Source organism: Pongo abelii, chromosome 13 (assembly GCF_028885655.2).
Source record: "Pongo abelii isolate AG06213 chromosome 13, NHGRI_mPonAbe1-v2.0_pri, whole genome shotgun sequence".
NCBI classification, from domain to species: Eukaryota; Metazoa; Chordata; class Mammalia; order Primates; family Hominidae; genus Pongo; species Pongo abelii.
This window is the reverse complement of record NC_071998.2, coordinates 123,592,969-123,608,133: the sequence shown is the minus strand read 5'-3', so window position 1 is coordinate 123,608,133 and position 15,165 is coordinate 123,592,969. Positions and strand designations below refer to the sequence as shown.

At 44.9% G+C, this 15,165-nt stretch overlaps 1 protein-coding gene across 14 annotated transcripts in view; it reads left to right on the top strand.

Moving 5' to 3' along the window:
- The window catches only part of SETX (senataxin), a 94,520-nt gene extending 85,101 nt beyond the window's left edge, over positions 1 to 9,419 (top strand). For 9 of the 14 annotated variants that reach the window (XM_054520755.2, XM_054520758.2, XM_063714500.1 and 6 more), the window contains 4 exons: positions 544 to 582; positions 1,112 to 1,199; positions 1,325 to 1,411; positions 5,826 to 9,419. In XM_054520755.2, coding sequence (XP_054376730.2) covers positions 544 to 582; positions 1,112 to 1,199; positions 1,325 to 1,411; positions 5,826 to 6,572 — 961 coding nt within the window. In that variant the 3' untranslated portion in view covers positions 6,573 to 9,419. The remainder of the gene's footprint in view (positions 1 to 543; positions 583 to 1,111; positions 1,200 to 1,324; positions 1,412 to 5,825) is intronic. The other 5 variants (XM_009244979.4, XM_063714505.1, XM_002820316.6 and 2 more) reach the window with 3 other exon arrangements.
- Positions 9,420 to 15,165: the final 5,746 nt, after the last annotated feature.

Genomic DNA, 15,165 nt, shown 5'->3' with positions numbered 1-15,165 from the left:
TGTCAGTTTATTTAAGATGCTAAGGACACCTGTATGAGTGACAGAAAATACCCCAAGCCCAAGACTCTTACATGATTATTTGTTTCTTGTCATGAGAAGCAGACAGAATTTACAGGTTATAAATTAGTTTGTTTTCAAATAAAATCGTAATTAAAGTAATCTTTGCCCCTCCTTGGGATGGGCTGCATATACAGAGACCAGTTATATCTCAGGGTCAGTTTATAAATAGTCCTTTCTTTCCCAGCTAATTTGAAATTTCACGTTTATCATACATCAATTCTGTTTCTGAGCCCTTTTTCTGATCTATTAAAATATCTGGTGTTCATGTATTTCTACACTAGTTCTACAATATCTTAACAATCTAGATATATTTAAATGTAAGAATAAAGTGATTGGGCTGGTACCACATTTTTAGGATTTTTCAAGGCTTCAAGATTGCACTGTTAAAATTTCCAATTATCATCCAGGTAAAAATAGGAAATTGATAGATACATCACTTTGAAGGAAGCCTCGAGGTTTTGGTTTGTTTCCTGTTTTTAATAGGAATTCTTCTGTGCCCGGTACCCTGTATTGGGACGGAGAGTAAGAAAGCACTGTGACTTCTAGAGGAGTGGAGGAATCCTGGAAAAGCTGCCTGCAGTCCACCTGTGTCTCACATGGGCATGCTGAGTCATTCTAGAGTCCACCTGTGTCTCACACGGGCATGCTGAGTCATTCTAGAGTCCACCTGTGTCTCACATGGGCACGCTGAGTCGTTCTAGAGTCCACCTGTGTCTCACATGAGGATGCTGAGTCATTCTAGAGTCCACCTGTGTCTCACATGGGCATGCTGAGTCTGGAGTCCACCTGTGTCTCACACGGGCATGCTGAGTCATTCTAGAGTCTACCTGTGTCTCCCATGGGCATGCTGAGTCATTCTAGAGTCCACCTGTCTCTCACATGAGGATGCTGAGTCATTCTAGAGTCCACCTGTGTCTCGGGCGCACTGAGTCATTCTAGATTCCACCTCTGTCAGACATGGGCACGTTGAGTCATTCTAGAGTCCACCTGTGTCTCACATGGGCAGGTTAAGTCATTCTAGACAAAGAAGGAACTCTTTTTTATTGCCTAGATTCCTGGCAAGTTTGCAGAGATTGAATGTCACCATCACACGAGCCAAGTACAGCCTCTTCATCCTTGGACATTTGAGGACCCTGATGGTAGGTACCAGAGAGCTCAGAAGTTTACCCATTGTTACTGTTGTTGGATTGAGTTTTTGTTGTTACTTTCCATCAAAGTGTAAATGATTTCTGGATTACAAAATAATGGTTGTTATGTTTTCCAGCAACTTCTTCCTAGGAGCTTTTGTGTACACGTGAACCATTCGCCTTTTTTCAGCCCAGAACCCAAGTATCTACACTGGGCTCTCAAGGTGACCATTTTAAAACAAATTATCCACATCATAGGATTATTGTTAAGAAGGTATATTAAACCCACAAATGTAAAGTGCCATAGCAATTGCTTGGCACTTAGTAAACACTCAGTAAATGTGGTTGTTATTGGCCCAGCTTAATGCCAGAGAGAGTTTGCAGGTGCGTGCTCTGCTCTGCTTTTCGGCTGGCACTGGGAGCTGTGCTGCTCACTCTGTTTCTCCAGCACTTAGCGCCTCCGGCATTCTTCTGCCAGGACAGGCGCCCCTCTGGAAGAGGTGTACGAGTTTCCAACTTCAGTAGACAAATGGTACAGCTTAATTCACTGATATCACAGCTAGATGTAACACATATTTGCTGTTTGTCTCATTAGGGGTAATAACTTTGTAGTTTTCGTCATTTCTCTTTTTTATGGAGTCATTGATTTCATCTAAGAGCCAACTTGGTGGCTGTTTCCCCTCGTTTTAGTTTCTGCCACCAGGTGGCGCTCAGATACACCTTCTTTCTCATTTCACTCCTCTACCACCTCCAGCCTTTGTCGTTTGTGTGCTTACTCTGAAGGAAGTTTTAAAAGCTGTGTACCGTTTATTTTTATGTACCTCCTATTTTTAAGTTGATAGAAAAAATCTTTGTAAGTTTGAATATTACTGAAGATTATGCTTCTGATGTATTATCAATATTGACATTTTAAAATACAGCAATTAAAATTATTACATCATTCTTAAATATATCCAGTGGAATAGAAAGCAATATTATTTTATTTTTTCCTCTCTTTGAAATTGTACTTCCATTCCTACTTGTTTAGGATAAGATTCACTGGGGTAATCTCTTTTTAGAATTAAAAGCCTTTAAATTAATCTCACTGATCTACACCTCTCTCTCAAAAATTTCTGTATAACTTGAAAGTTTAAAAAGTTGTTTTCCCCTGGCTGGAGTGCAGTGGTACAATCACAGCTCACTGCAGCCTCCGCCTCCTGGATTTAAGCTGTTCTCCCACCTCAGCCTCCTGAGTAGCTGAGACTATAGGTGCATGTACCACCACACCCAGCTAATTTTTGTACTTTTAGTAGAGAAAGGGTCTTACCATGTTGTCCAAGCTGGTCTCAAACTCCTGGGCTCAAGTCATCCCACCTCGGCCTAAAAAGTTGATTTTTATCACTATTTGGGGAACCCATGTGAAGGGTGCATGCAACCTCTCAGTACTTTCTTTGCAACTTCCTGTAAATCTATAGTTATGTCAAAATATAGGTTTGAATTTTTAAAAATTGCTTTTCCTGTGACCATAAGGATCTGAGTGTTAAAACGTGATCTCTTATCAGTTGAATAGCCTGTTAACACTTATTTGTACGGTTGAGCAAAACAAGACAAATATATTTAATATCACAGATTTTGATCATGTTTAAACCTGAAAAGTAAATGAAATGTTACTAAAGATACATCTTTTAGTGATGCCTTGATTAAAGGAGACTTCATGGGCACTACTGTTTTTCATCCTCCCTTAATTTGGCACCTCAGGGTGTTGACGTGTCTTGGCAGTGCACTCTGGATGGATGAGGCCCATCGTGATTGTGAAGGGTGGGGTGCAGGAGGCAGGGCAGCCCAAGGAGGACATGGGAAGCTGGGGTTTGGAAGGTTTTTCCGTAACCCTTTTTCACATTCTGTTTAGACAGTGTTTGGGAGCCCCTGGGTCACATTTCCACAACTGTGCAGACCACTGACCTCCAGCTAATGGCACTGACATTGTCTTCACTCTAGGAAGGCAGTGCTACAAAAAGAGACAGATGAGAATCTGAAACTTCCCGATGTGTCAGCTGGGCTTTCTAACTTTTTTTGTCCTTGGGCTTTTTCTTTGTTGTTTTGGGGATTCGTTTGCTTTTGTTTTTAATTTTTTAGCCTAGTTCCCCTTATGGAAATGGGATCAATCATTAAAGCGTTTGATTTCCTCTGAGAAACCAAGGCTAATAGTGCCTGCTCAGAACTGTTTTTGTGATCTTAGGAATGGATTAAACACCAAGTTTAGGTGTAGTAAACTTAGCAAAAATAGCAAGGCCATCTGCTTCACATATGTGTTTGAGCCACAGGCTAAGGATCTCTAGAGATCTGAGTGAGAAAGAGAACTGAGCCCCAGAGCCTGGCGCTCCCTCCACAGACCTGTCTTCAATATGCCAGCCACCGGGCCAAGCATTTTATTCTGGTCACATGACTTTCTCCAAACCTTGAAAAACTACTGTGAAGTCAGCTTATTACCATAGTTTATCAAATTCAAGAAACCATTCATTATAATATGCTCCACTATTTTATGTACCATTATTAGACTATGACACAGTGCCTTATTTTCACTTAGAACTTTCATATTTATTGAAAGGACTCTCTTAAGACTTTAGACAGATTTTTACCATATTCTTATCCATACATAGAAAATACAAGTAAAATAATAGGTTAAGATATTCCTAAAAATATTTCACTTTCAGAATCTAGCACGAATGAATCACTTCCCAATCCATAGTCATCAGTGTTGTCATTCATCCCCAGTGCAATAATAAGGTCGGCAATTTAGCATTTGCTAAGAGTTTCACCATTGTCTCCAGGATTTTCTTAGAACCCTTTATCTCCAGTGTATAAGGTTTTTTTGGGGTTTTTTTTTTTTTTTGAGACAGAGCCTCACCTTGTTGCCCAGGCTGGAGTGCAGTGGCATGATCTCAGCTCACTGCGACCTCCGCCTCCTGGGTTCAGGCGATTCTAGTGCCTCAGCCTCTCAAGTACCTGGGATTACAGGTGTGCACCACCACACTTGGCTAATTTTTGTATTTTTAGTAGAGACAGAGTTTCACCATGTTGCCCAGGCTCGTCTTGAACCTCTGACCTCAGGTGATCTGCCCACCTCGGCCTCCCAAAGTGTTAGGATTACAGGCGTGAGCCACTGCACCCGGCCCAGTGCATAAGTTTTAATGCTGATGTTATCTTGTCTTATCAGAAAATGTCTGTAGAAGGTTTTCAGGCAAGATTTTTAAATGGTTTATTGACTAAAAGTCAATAAATCTCCAAGGATAGGTACATGGCCAAGAGGCTCCCCAAGGTCAGAAATGCTAAAATGTGAAAGCAACGTGCACTTTAGAATCCATGAAATAAAATATTACTCCTATTTACAGATGAGGGAACAGGCTCAGAGAGGTCAAATGACTTGACCAAGGTCACACAGCAAGTAAATACTGTGCAGCCTCACTGCTTCCCTAACATACCTTTATGAATAGTACAGGAGCCCCCATGAGAGGGTAGCTATCCTTTTTCTTCTTTTCTTTCTTCTTTCTGAAGAGACCCAAGTTCTAGTGGTTGTAAAGCAGCAGCCTCCTCTGAAGAAACTGTCGGGAAGAGAGGAGAGATGCATGTGTTTGGCGACTTTCCCGCGATGGGATTTAATATCTTAAGCTCCTGTAGGAAACAGGCAGAAAGTGAGATGATATCTTGAGATCTCAGTGGATGAAGATGTTTTAGCCATTTGGGGTTTGGGAGGCCTTTGGAAATCCAGTGAAAGCCATGGGCCTTTTTCTAGAATAGTCACATGCACTCAGAAGTTTGCTTTCTGAAACCAGACCTTCCTGTTTCAGAATGTTAGCCCTGCCAAGAGGTGTAGGCAGTACTCTAGATCACCAATGTCCGAAGGACCTTTCTGTGATAATGGAAATGTTTTGTGTCTGCACTGCTCAGTACAATAGCCATTAGTCACATGTGACCGCTGTGTACTTGAAATGTGGCTGATGCAATTTAGGAACAGAATTTTTTATTTTGTTTTATTTTAATTTATTGAAATATAAATAGCAACATGATGCTCCTAGTGACTAGTGCAGACCTGCATTGCAGTTGAATGCACTGATAAAAATGGTTGAAGTTCGGCCAGGCATGGTGGCTTACGCCTGTAATCCCAGCACTTTGGGAGCTGAGGCGGGCGGATCATGAGGTCAGGAGATCGAGACCATCCTGGCTAACACGATGAAACCCCGTCTCTACTAAAAATACAAAAAATTAGCTGGGTGTGGTGGCAGGCACCTGTAGTCCCAGCTATTCGGGAGGCTGAGGCAGGAGAATGGCGTGAACCCGGGAGATGGGGGTTGCAGCGAGCCAAGATCACACCACTGCACTCCAGCCTGGCGACAGAGTGAGTCTCTGTCTCAAAAAAAAAAAAAGTTGAGGTTCTCCATTTTAGGTTGTGACCAGGTCTTATTTTTTAGGAATGGGACTTTATCATTTTGTATTTGAATTTATTTTTTCCTTTCATCCTTGTCTGACGAGTAATGAATCTTGAGAATACGTTCATACAATAATATATATTATTTGTTCAGAAATGAAAGCTGGAACTCTATGCTTCCCAAGCAGTGTTTCTTTGGGGTATAATTATTTCTCCCTTCTCATTGTTTCAAGGAAAACCAGCATTGGAATCAGCTGATTCAGGATGCTCAGAAGCGTGGTGCCATTATTAAGACCTGTGACAAAAACTATAGACATGATGCAGTGAAGATTCTGAAACTCAAGCCTGTGCTACAGAGAAGTCTCACTCACCCTCCTACCATAGCCCCAGAGGTGTCCAGACCCCAGGGTGGTTTGCCCAGCAGCAAGCTAGACAGTGGATTTGCCAAGACATCTGTTGCTGCTTCTCTATACCACACACCCTCTGACTCCAAGGAAACTACTCTTACTGTTACTTCAAAGGACCCTGAAAGACCTCCTGTTCATGACCAACTTCGGGACCCACGACTGCTGAAGAGGATGGGCATTGAGGTCAAAGGGGGAATATTCCTATGGGATCCACAACCCTCGAGCCCCCAGCATCCTGGAGCAACACCTCCTACAGGGGAGTCGGGCTTCCCTGTCGTTCACCAGGACCTGAGCCATGTACAGCAGCCCGCTGCTGTAGTGGCTGCTCTGAGCAGCCACAAACCTCCCGTGCAGGGTGAACCTCCAGCTGCCAGTCCCGAGGCTTCCACGTGTCAGAGCAAATGTGATGACCCGGAAGAGGAGCTCTGTCACAGGAGAGAGGCCAGGGCTTTCAGTGAAGGGGAGCAGGAGAAGTGTGGTTCTGAGACCCATCACACCAGGAGGAACTCTAGGTGGGACAAGAGGAGACTGGAGCAGGAGGACAGCAGTTCCAAGAAAAGAAAGCTTTTATAGGAAAGCCCAGTGACATGGGCCAGCAGCGACAGCATATTGTAAACTGAAGATGACCAGCTCGTGGGACCATCTAGATAAGCTTATTTGTTTTTTGTAAGGAGTTTGTGTGCTGTTGGAAAACATGGAAAATGCATCGTTAACACCTGAGCCTCTGGTCATCTTCAGTATTTTCTGTCATTTGCAAAAGCTTTCAGAGGGCATTGCGTATCAGTAATAATGTCCTTGAAGTCAGAGACTGGAAATGTTGATCTCTTAGTCTTCTATAGACAAGGAGGTCAGACTGGAGTGAATGTTGTAAAAGTTGAAATGTATATTTGTATAGCAAATAACAAAATTCTTTTAAAATTTAATCTAGTAGACCGCTTTTCTTTCCCCCTGTTTAAAATGTTAATCATTTTTCAACAGAACAAACTTTATATTAAAAAAAAAAAAGATGGAAGGAGGGCAGGTCCTTTCAACCATTGTTAGGGCAAGACAGATTTATTTAACAGCCTAGCTTGGAATAAGCTGAGTTAGTGCTGGTGGGTCAGGTGTCTCTAGCTCTATTAAAAAAAAAAAAAAAGCAAAAAACCCCCCAAAAACCTGGAGTCTCCTAGGGGACACTTTGGGCAGCACGGTTATGTTAGGTGAAGTCTTGCTGACATGGTGCGTTTTTAGATACAGTGCATTGGCCCAGGGTATTATATTTCTGTGATGAGTTCATTTACCTGTTTTAGTATGCACATAGTTCCCTAGCTAAAATTCCTAATCTTCTTGAAAGAGAAGAATATGGAGTGAAAGAATAATTCTTGAGCTATCATTCAAATGCTCCCAGCATATTGTGAGCTTTGTGTGACTGGTGAGGTACAGACGTGGTTGTCAAATGCTAGATTAGCGCTGGGTCAGCTGTGGAAGAATCGCCTCATCTTACAGATTGTCAGACAGATCTAACTAGTTTTCCAGAAAGCCTGGGAGAGAGAGAGAGAGAGAGAGAGAGAGAGACAGAGTCTCTGCAACATTTCCCAAGGGATTATGATCACCAGGCAGCTTGGGAACCTCTGGGGAAGGCCAAATAGAATATTTTGGGCAGGAAAGAAGCACCCGGTTTAAAATGAAGCGTAACCAGAGGAGTTCAGAACTGGGAAGAGAGTGGTAGACTTCCTGTGATCTTCAGAAATCATCTACCTGGTAAAAATATCTGCTGTTTAGAATATCTGGTAGGTGTTGCCAGCTACTATTAGAGGTGATAGTGCTTTTGTGGGGGGAAAATTGGCCATGGTGAATGGAGATCAAGGAAGCTCGGGACAAGGGAGGGGTAGGCTGCCTGATTTTGTCCAATTTTTCAAATATCCACACAGTGAATTGGAGTATCCTAAACATGACAATGTACAGTTGACAGCTGTAAAAACTAGGGGTCTGTAGTGAATGCTATGCAGCCCCTTATCTCATTTGGGGGTAGGAAAATAGCTGAAGATTCATGTGCATTATTTGACATTTCCTTTGTCATCTGCTTTTTAAGCAAAAAAGGGTTTTGTGTTAGAAATTCTACTTGAGCAGATTATAAAGAGCTTTAAAAAACAACTTTTGGTTGCCAAAAGTTTGAGCATTTGATTTCATCACCTGTGTCTCTCTCACTGGTGTCCGGACATCTGACTAATGTCAACTGAACACTCCTGAAACCCAGGGAGCAGGTGACTTCCTAGAGCGCTTTGTCCCCAGAGTCAGCCGCTGCTTCCTGTGTGGGGGTGGAGAGTTTGTCTTTGGCCATGCAGTGTGCGACAGTTCAGGACGGGTAGGGACGGGCCCCACTTTGTCTGGGTCAAGGGCTCTATCAGCCTCTTCCATGTGCCTTTGGGAAGAAATCTCGTTACTTTAAGTTTGCTTTTCTGTTATCTTGATGAAGTGCCCATTTTAGCAGACACTTGTAGTGGTGACCACTTAGGGAATGTACAAACTCCTAAGCTTCTAAAGGGAGGCATGGCAGAAACAGTTGGGGTCAGGATGTCTCCCACGCTGTTCATGTTAATACTATTAACACATGATGTGAGAAATAAGTTTTCTCTAAAATGCATATTTTGCTGCCACACACTGAACAATATTATTTCCAGTGAAGTTTGATGCCTGTTCTTAACGTTGTGTTCACCTGTTGGTTCACCTCTCAGCAGATCTGATTCTGCAAGAATGAGTGGTAGAACTACATCATCCTTTCTAACAGACGAGCCTGTGTCCTGTGACGGCCTTTCACAGCGGAATGCAGTTGTACCTCACGTTACTTTTGAAACTTCACTCGTTCCAGTTGGTACAAGTATTTGCCAAAGCCATTTCTTACATTCACCGTGGCCCCTCCTGATGTGGCTGTCAGTGCAGCGTTGTTGAACAGGGCTGTTCTTTTTACAAGGTGTAAAGTGTGGCTCTTTGCTTCGTCTTTGCCATGGCATTAAAAGAAAGTTCCCTGTCTTCTTTCAATATTAGTTATTTCAAATGAATATGTGCTACTTAAAAACTTGTTTTGTTTCTTTGTATATAATTTGCCTTGGATTTATTGTGCACAGTTTGTTGAGTTGTATGTTTTTGTGAATTATCAGGAGTAAATTTGACAAGTACATGTGAATAACCTCCTGTAAATGAATTTTATAACAAAAATGTACTGAACTATTTTTTAAAGTTGTGCAGATTAGCAATTTTTTGCTATAGCTTTGACTTTTCTATGCTGTGAATTAATAGCTGCAATTTGGCAAACAGTAGCCCTGTTGTCTTTGTTAAACCCTAAATTTTAAGAGGAAATGGCAGAATTAAAAGCAGAAACAAGAAGACGGACATGGATTAGAAGTTATGTATTACGAAGTAAACTACAAGGTACTAACATTATTTCGTCTGCCATTTGGTTTGCTTTATGCTGAAATTACTTGGTGGGGATTTGTGCAGTTCAGATATAAAAAGTTTCATTATCCAGCCCGGCCCTCCTTCCTAGCTCCTTTTGGAATCTTGTCTGTACAATAATGAGGTGCATTGACCAGCTGTGCTGTTTAGTTACAGGCTGAAGTTTGGTCCAACAGAAATATGTGCTGATCATTAGGCTGGAATTGGGGTGGAGGTGAGATAGGAGGAACAGATGAACAGTGACCCATGAAAGGAGCTCCCAGAGGGACAGGTAGAATTGCCCTGGCCAGGGGTAATTGCTGATGGTTATAGAAGTGGAACACACTTTATAGAACAATAACTTCAAGAAATGTAGTCAGCTTCCCCACACTTGTGCCTGTTAAAAGGCACTTGACCTCCGCCTCTGTGTGTCATTCTGTACCCAGAAGCGTGTGCACACAGCCCACTTGGCCTGCTTGGCTTGTTCAGTATGCATACACAAATTACCAGGGAGGGTAAAATGGTGTGTTTGGGACTTAGGGGGAGTAATAAATTTGCCCAATGGCCAGGTGAGAGATGAGTGCTGCATGGTGGTCATTTGTGGAATTTGTTCCTGCAGCAGCCTTAGTGATGGTTTTTGAAGTCACCAGACATCTCTTTCCTGACCCATCCGCCCCCACAATCGCCCCCACCTCCTGGGTTTCACCATTCATTGTTTGAGGAATAAATAATTCAGGGAGGAAACTAAAATTTAGCCTCAGCTTAAATAAAATTGATAGTGTTGTATAGCACCACAAAGGCAGTTTCAGTACACAAGGGATCCCTCCATGACTCCAAAGACCTGAGTTATCGTCACCCTGTCCTACTATACAGAAGGCATTTGCCAAGTCAAATGGCAGAAATGGCATTCGTAGTTGGGGTGTTTGAAACTGCAGGATGAGGAGCTCTGTGTTGCTGTCCTGTCAGCTCAGTAGACACAGTTATCTTTGTTTTCAAGCAGCATTACAACAGAATTGTCAGATCGGTAGTTTTCAGCCTTGAGTTTTTAACCTTAGGGAGCACATTGGGCTCACCTGGGGGGCTTTTAAAAAAATTCTGAGGTCGGGCGCGATGGCTCACGCCTGTAATCCCAGCACTTTGGGAGGCCGAGGCTGGCGGATCACCTGAGGTCAGGAGTTCGAGACCAGCCTGGCCAACATGGTGAAACCCCGTCTCTACTAAAAACACAAAAAATAGCCGGGTGTGGTCGTGGGCGCCTGTAATCCCAGCTACTTGGGAGGCTGAGGCAGGAGAATCGCTTGAACCCAGGAGGCGGAGGTTGCAGTGAGTAGAGATCGTGCCACTGCACTCCATCCTGGGTGACAGAGCAAGACTCTGTCCCAAATAACAACCAAAAAAAAAAAAAAAAAAAAAAATTCTGATTGCCTCGGATCCATCCTAGCATTACTGATTTAGTGGTTTGGGGATGCAGCCCTTGGTATTTTTGTGGTGTTTTGTTTGTTGTTTGTTTTTTGTTTTTTTGAGACGGAGTTTTGCTCTGTCACCCAGGCTGGAGTGCAATGGTGCAATCCCGGCTCACTGCAACCTCTGCCTCCCGGGTTCAAGTATTTTTAGTAGAGATGGGGTTTCACCATGTTGGCCAGGCTGGTCTCGAACTGCTGACCTCAGGTGATCCGCCTGCCTCGGCCTTCCGAAGTGCTGGGATTACAGGCGTGAGCCACCGCGCCCGGCCCCACTATGAAGCCTTTCGTAAATACTAACCCTAACAACACCCCCGAGGTTCCCTGGATACGTGCCCTTTGCTTAGGAGAGCAGTGGTGAGGACCTAGGCTGTGGGCCCATTCACCTGTGGGTCTGTGGCCCGCTAGCCCGCCTGGTGCCCCTTCCTGCCTCCAGGAGGACGCAGCTGCACCCAGGCGGCCAGAGCAGAGCGGGCAGGATTTTATCCTGCCTGTGCTCCTTCAGTTCCTCGGCTTGTGCAGAGAACCCTACACACCGCCCCCGGTGGCCGTGGGCGGGACTGCAGCTGCCCCGCCCCTGTCGTTAGGCGGATGTGCCTGGGTCTTCACTGCACTCCAGTAACTCCCAAGAGACAGGGCACGCAAAGCCCATCCTCCTCAAAGGGCTGGAGAAAGAAACCCAGGGCCACGCCCCCGCCAGGCTCCCCAGGCACCTGCTTTGCCGCAGCTGAACCAGGATCGCCAGCCTCCCATCCCTCTGCCCCTCTTCAGACCCCTGAAGCCGTAAGAGTCATTCCCCTGCCTCCAGCCCTAGGCAGGACTGGAGCTTACCCTGCAGCCCTCATTTATTATACACTCGCACCCACGCACATGTGGAGTGCCCCTGCCTGGCTCACTTCTGTCTGCAATTCCTGGGCTCTCCAGCCTGGCCCCCTAGAATGTTCTTCATCCTTTTACCAGGCTCAGCTAGCAGGCCTCCCTGGGGAAGCTGGTCCCTGTCTGAAGAGGCCCATCTGCCACACTCTGACCCTGGCCCCACATCCCTTAGCCGCATCCCAGGACCAGAGCGCAGTACGCCTTCCGCAGACAGGTGATGTTTCTTGTTATTTATTTATTTTTTTATGTTGAGACGGAGTCTCGCTCTGTCGCCCAGGCTGGAGTGCAGCGGCACGATCTCGGCTCACTGCAACCTCCACCTCCCGGGTTCAAGCGATTCTCCTGCCTCAGCCTCCCGAGTAACTGGGATTACAGGCGCGGGCCACCACGCCCGGCTAATTTTTGTATTTTTAGTAGAGACGGGGTTTCACCATGTTGATTAGGCTGGTCTCGAGCTCCTGACCTCGTGGTCCACCCACCTCGGCCTCCCAAAGTGCTAGGATTACAGGTGTGAGCCCCCGCCCCAGGCCTCTTGTTATTTTTTTTAAAGGGAGATATTTCTCGCATACAGAGTAGGATAATCATAGTATAAGTAACACCCTGTACCCACCATTCCTGTTTCTTTACCTTAGATCTTTTACTTTTTAAGGAAATAAATGAAGAACTATAGATACAGTTGGAGCCCTGTGGCATGCTCTGTCCCTACACTCTCCCTTTACAGAAGTGACATGAGCCTGAGACCTCACTGCATATGTGCGCAGCCGTCATGTTTGCTTGGTGTGTTTTTAGCCCTCATATGAAAAGTGTTATACTGCATCCACCTTTCTGTGATATGGATTTTCCACTCAGCACTACGTTTTAAGATTTATCCATGAGGATTCGTATGGCTCTAATGTGGTTCTTTGTGTTTGTTTGTTTGAGACTGAGTCTCGCTCTGTCAGCCAGGCTGGAGTGCAGTGGCATGTTCAAGCAATTCCCAGGTTCCGCCTCCCAGGTTCAAGCAATTCTCCTGCCTCAGCCTCCTGAACAGCTAGGATTACAGGCGGCTGCCAGCACACCCGGCTAATTTTTGTATTTTTAGTAGAGACGGGATTTCACCATGTTGACCAGCCTGGTCTTGAGCTCCTGACCCCAAGTGATCCGCCCACCTGAGCATCCCAAAGTACTAGGATTACAGGCATGAGCCACTGTGCCCAGTCTAATGTGGTTCTTAGTTGGGCAATTCTGCCCCCTCAGGGGGACATTTGACAATATGTAGAGATATCTGTGGCTGTCACACAGGAGGATGCTATGGCGTCTCATGGGTAGAGGCCAGGGGTGCTGCTGAGCATCCTACGATAGGCAGGACAGTCCCCATGACAGGGTTATCCAGTCCCAAGTGTCAGCCAGGCTCACGGTGAGGATTCCTCTGCAGTTCACTCATTGGAAGAGCTAGAGAATGTTCCAGCATGGGAGCAGGCTGCACATCCAGCCTCTCGGTCCTATGTGTTTGGGTTGTTTCCATTTTTCACTATTTTACTACTTTGGTGATCACTCTTGGCTGGGCGCGGTGGCTTACACCTGGAATCCCAGCACTTTGGGAGGCTGAGGCATGTGGATCACAAGGTCAGGAGTCGGAGACCATCCTGGCCAACATGGTGAAACTCCGTCTCTACTAAAAATACAAAAATTACCCGGGTGTGGTGGTGTGCAACTGTAATCTCAGCTACTTGAGAGGTTGAGGCAGGAGAATTGCTTGAACCCAGGAGGTGGAGGTTGCAGTGAGCCAAGATTGCACCACCGCACTCCAGACTGGGCAACAGAGTGAGACTCCATCTCAAAAAAAAAAGAGAAAAAAGAACAAAGAAAAAAAAGAAAAGAAATTCTCCAAATATTTTCCATGTTAATCTTTTAAGTATCACATATATTTCCTATCTTTAATCTCGCTCTGTGGCTTGTGCTTTTTTACTGATCTCTTTTGTTGTACAGAAGGTTTTTATTTTATTTTATTTTATTTTTGAGATAAAGTCTCACTCTTTTGCCCAGGCTGGAATGGAGTGGCATGATCTCGGCTTACTGCAACCTCTGCCTCCCAAGTTCAAGAGATTGTCATGCCTCAGCCTCCCGAGTAGGTGGGATTACAGGCGTGAGCCACCACGCCTGGCTGGTTTTTATTTTAATGTAGTTGAATTAATCAATCTCCTAAGTGTTTTAAAGCCTCACTTTTCTCATTTATGTCTTTAACCACTTGAATTTATTTTGGGGCATGGTATGTGGAAGGGATAGAATTTTTCTCCTCACTTCTCATAAATGTAACCACATCAGTCTAGCTCTATTTATTAACAGTCATTCAACATTTTTTGTTTCTTTCTTTCTTTCTTTCTTTTTTTTTTTTTTGATACAGAGTCTTGCTCTGTCACCCAGGCTGGAGTGCAGTGGCACAATCTCTGCTCACTGCAACCTCCGCCTCCAGGGTTCCAGTGACTCTCTTGCCTCAGCCTCCTGAGTAGCCGGGATTACAGGCACCTGCCAACAGGCCCGGCTACTTTTTGTTTTCTTTTGAGATGGAGTCTCACTCTGTCGCCCAGGCTGGACTGCAGTGGCATGATCTCTGCTCACTGCAGCCTCCACTGACCTGGTTCCAGAGATTCTCCTGCCTCAGCCTCCTGGGGAGCTGGGATTACAGGCACGCACCATCGCACGCAGCTAATTTTTGTACTTTTAATAGAGACAGGTTTTCCCCATGTTGGCCAGGCTGGTCTCGAACTCCTGACCTCAGGTGGTCCACCTACCTCGGCCTCCCAAAGTGCTGGGATTACAGGCATAAGCCACTGCACCCGGCCTGTTTCTTATCCAAATTTTTATTTTGAAAATTTTAAGTTTAAAGAAAAGTTGAAATAGTACAAGGAATATCTAAATAGCCATTGCCCAGATTCACCAATCTCACCACATTGCACTCCCTTGTTTCTTTTTTTTTTTTTTTTTAGATACGGAGTCTCGTGATGTTGCCCAGGCGGTCATGAGCTCCTCTCTCTATGTGTTCAGTTTTCATTGAGCAATCTGAAAGTAAGCTATGGTGTCAGGCTATTGCACTCCTAAACACTTCACCATGTATCTCTATGGAATAAGGATATTTTTCTTTCTTTTTTTTTTTTTGAGATGGAGTCTCGCTCTGTCTCCCAGGCTGGAGTGTAGTGGCATGATCTCCGCTCACTACAAGCTCCGCCTCCTGGGTTCACGCCATTCTCCTGCCTCAGCCTCCGGAGTAACTGGGACTACAGGCGCCTGCCACCACGCCCGACTAATTTTTCTGTATTTTTTTTTTTTAGCAGAGACGGGGTTTCACTGTGTTAGCCAGGATGGTCTCGATCTCCTGACCTAGTGATCCACCTGCCTCAGCCTCCCAAAGTGCTGGGATTACAGGCATGAGCCACCACGCC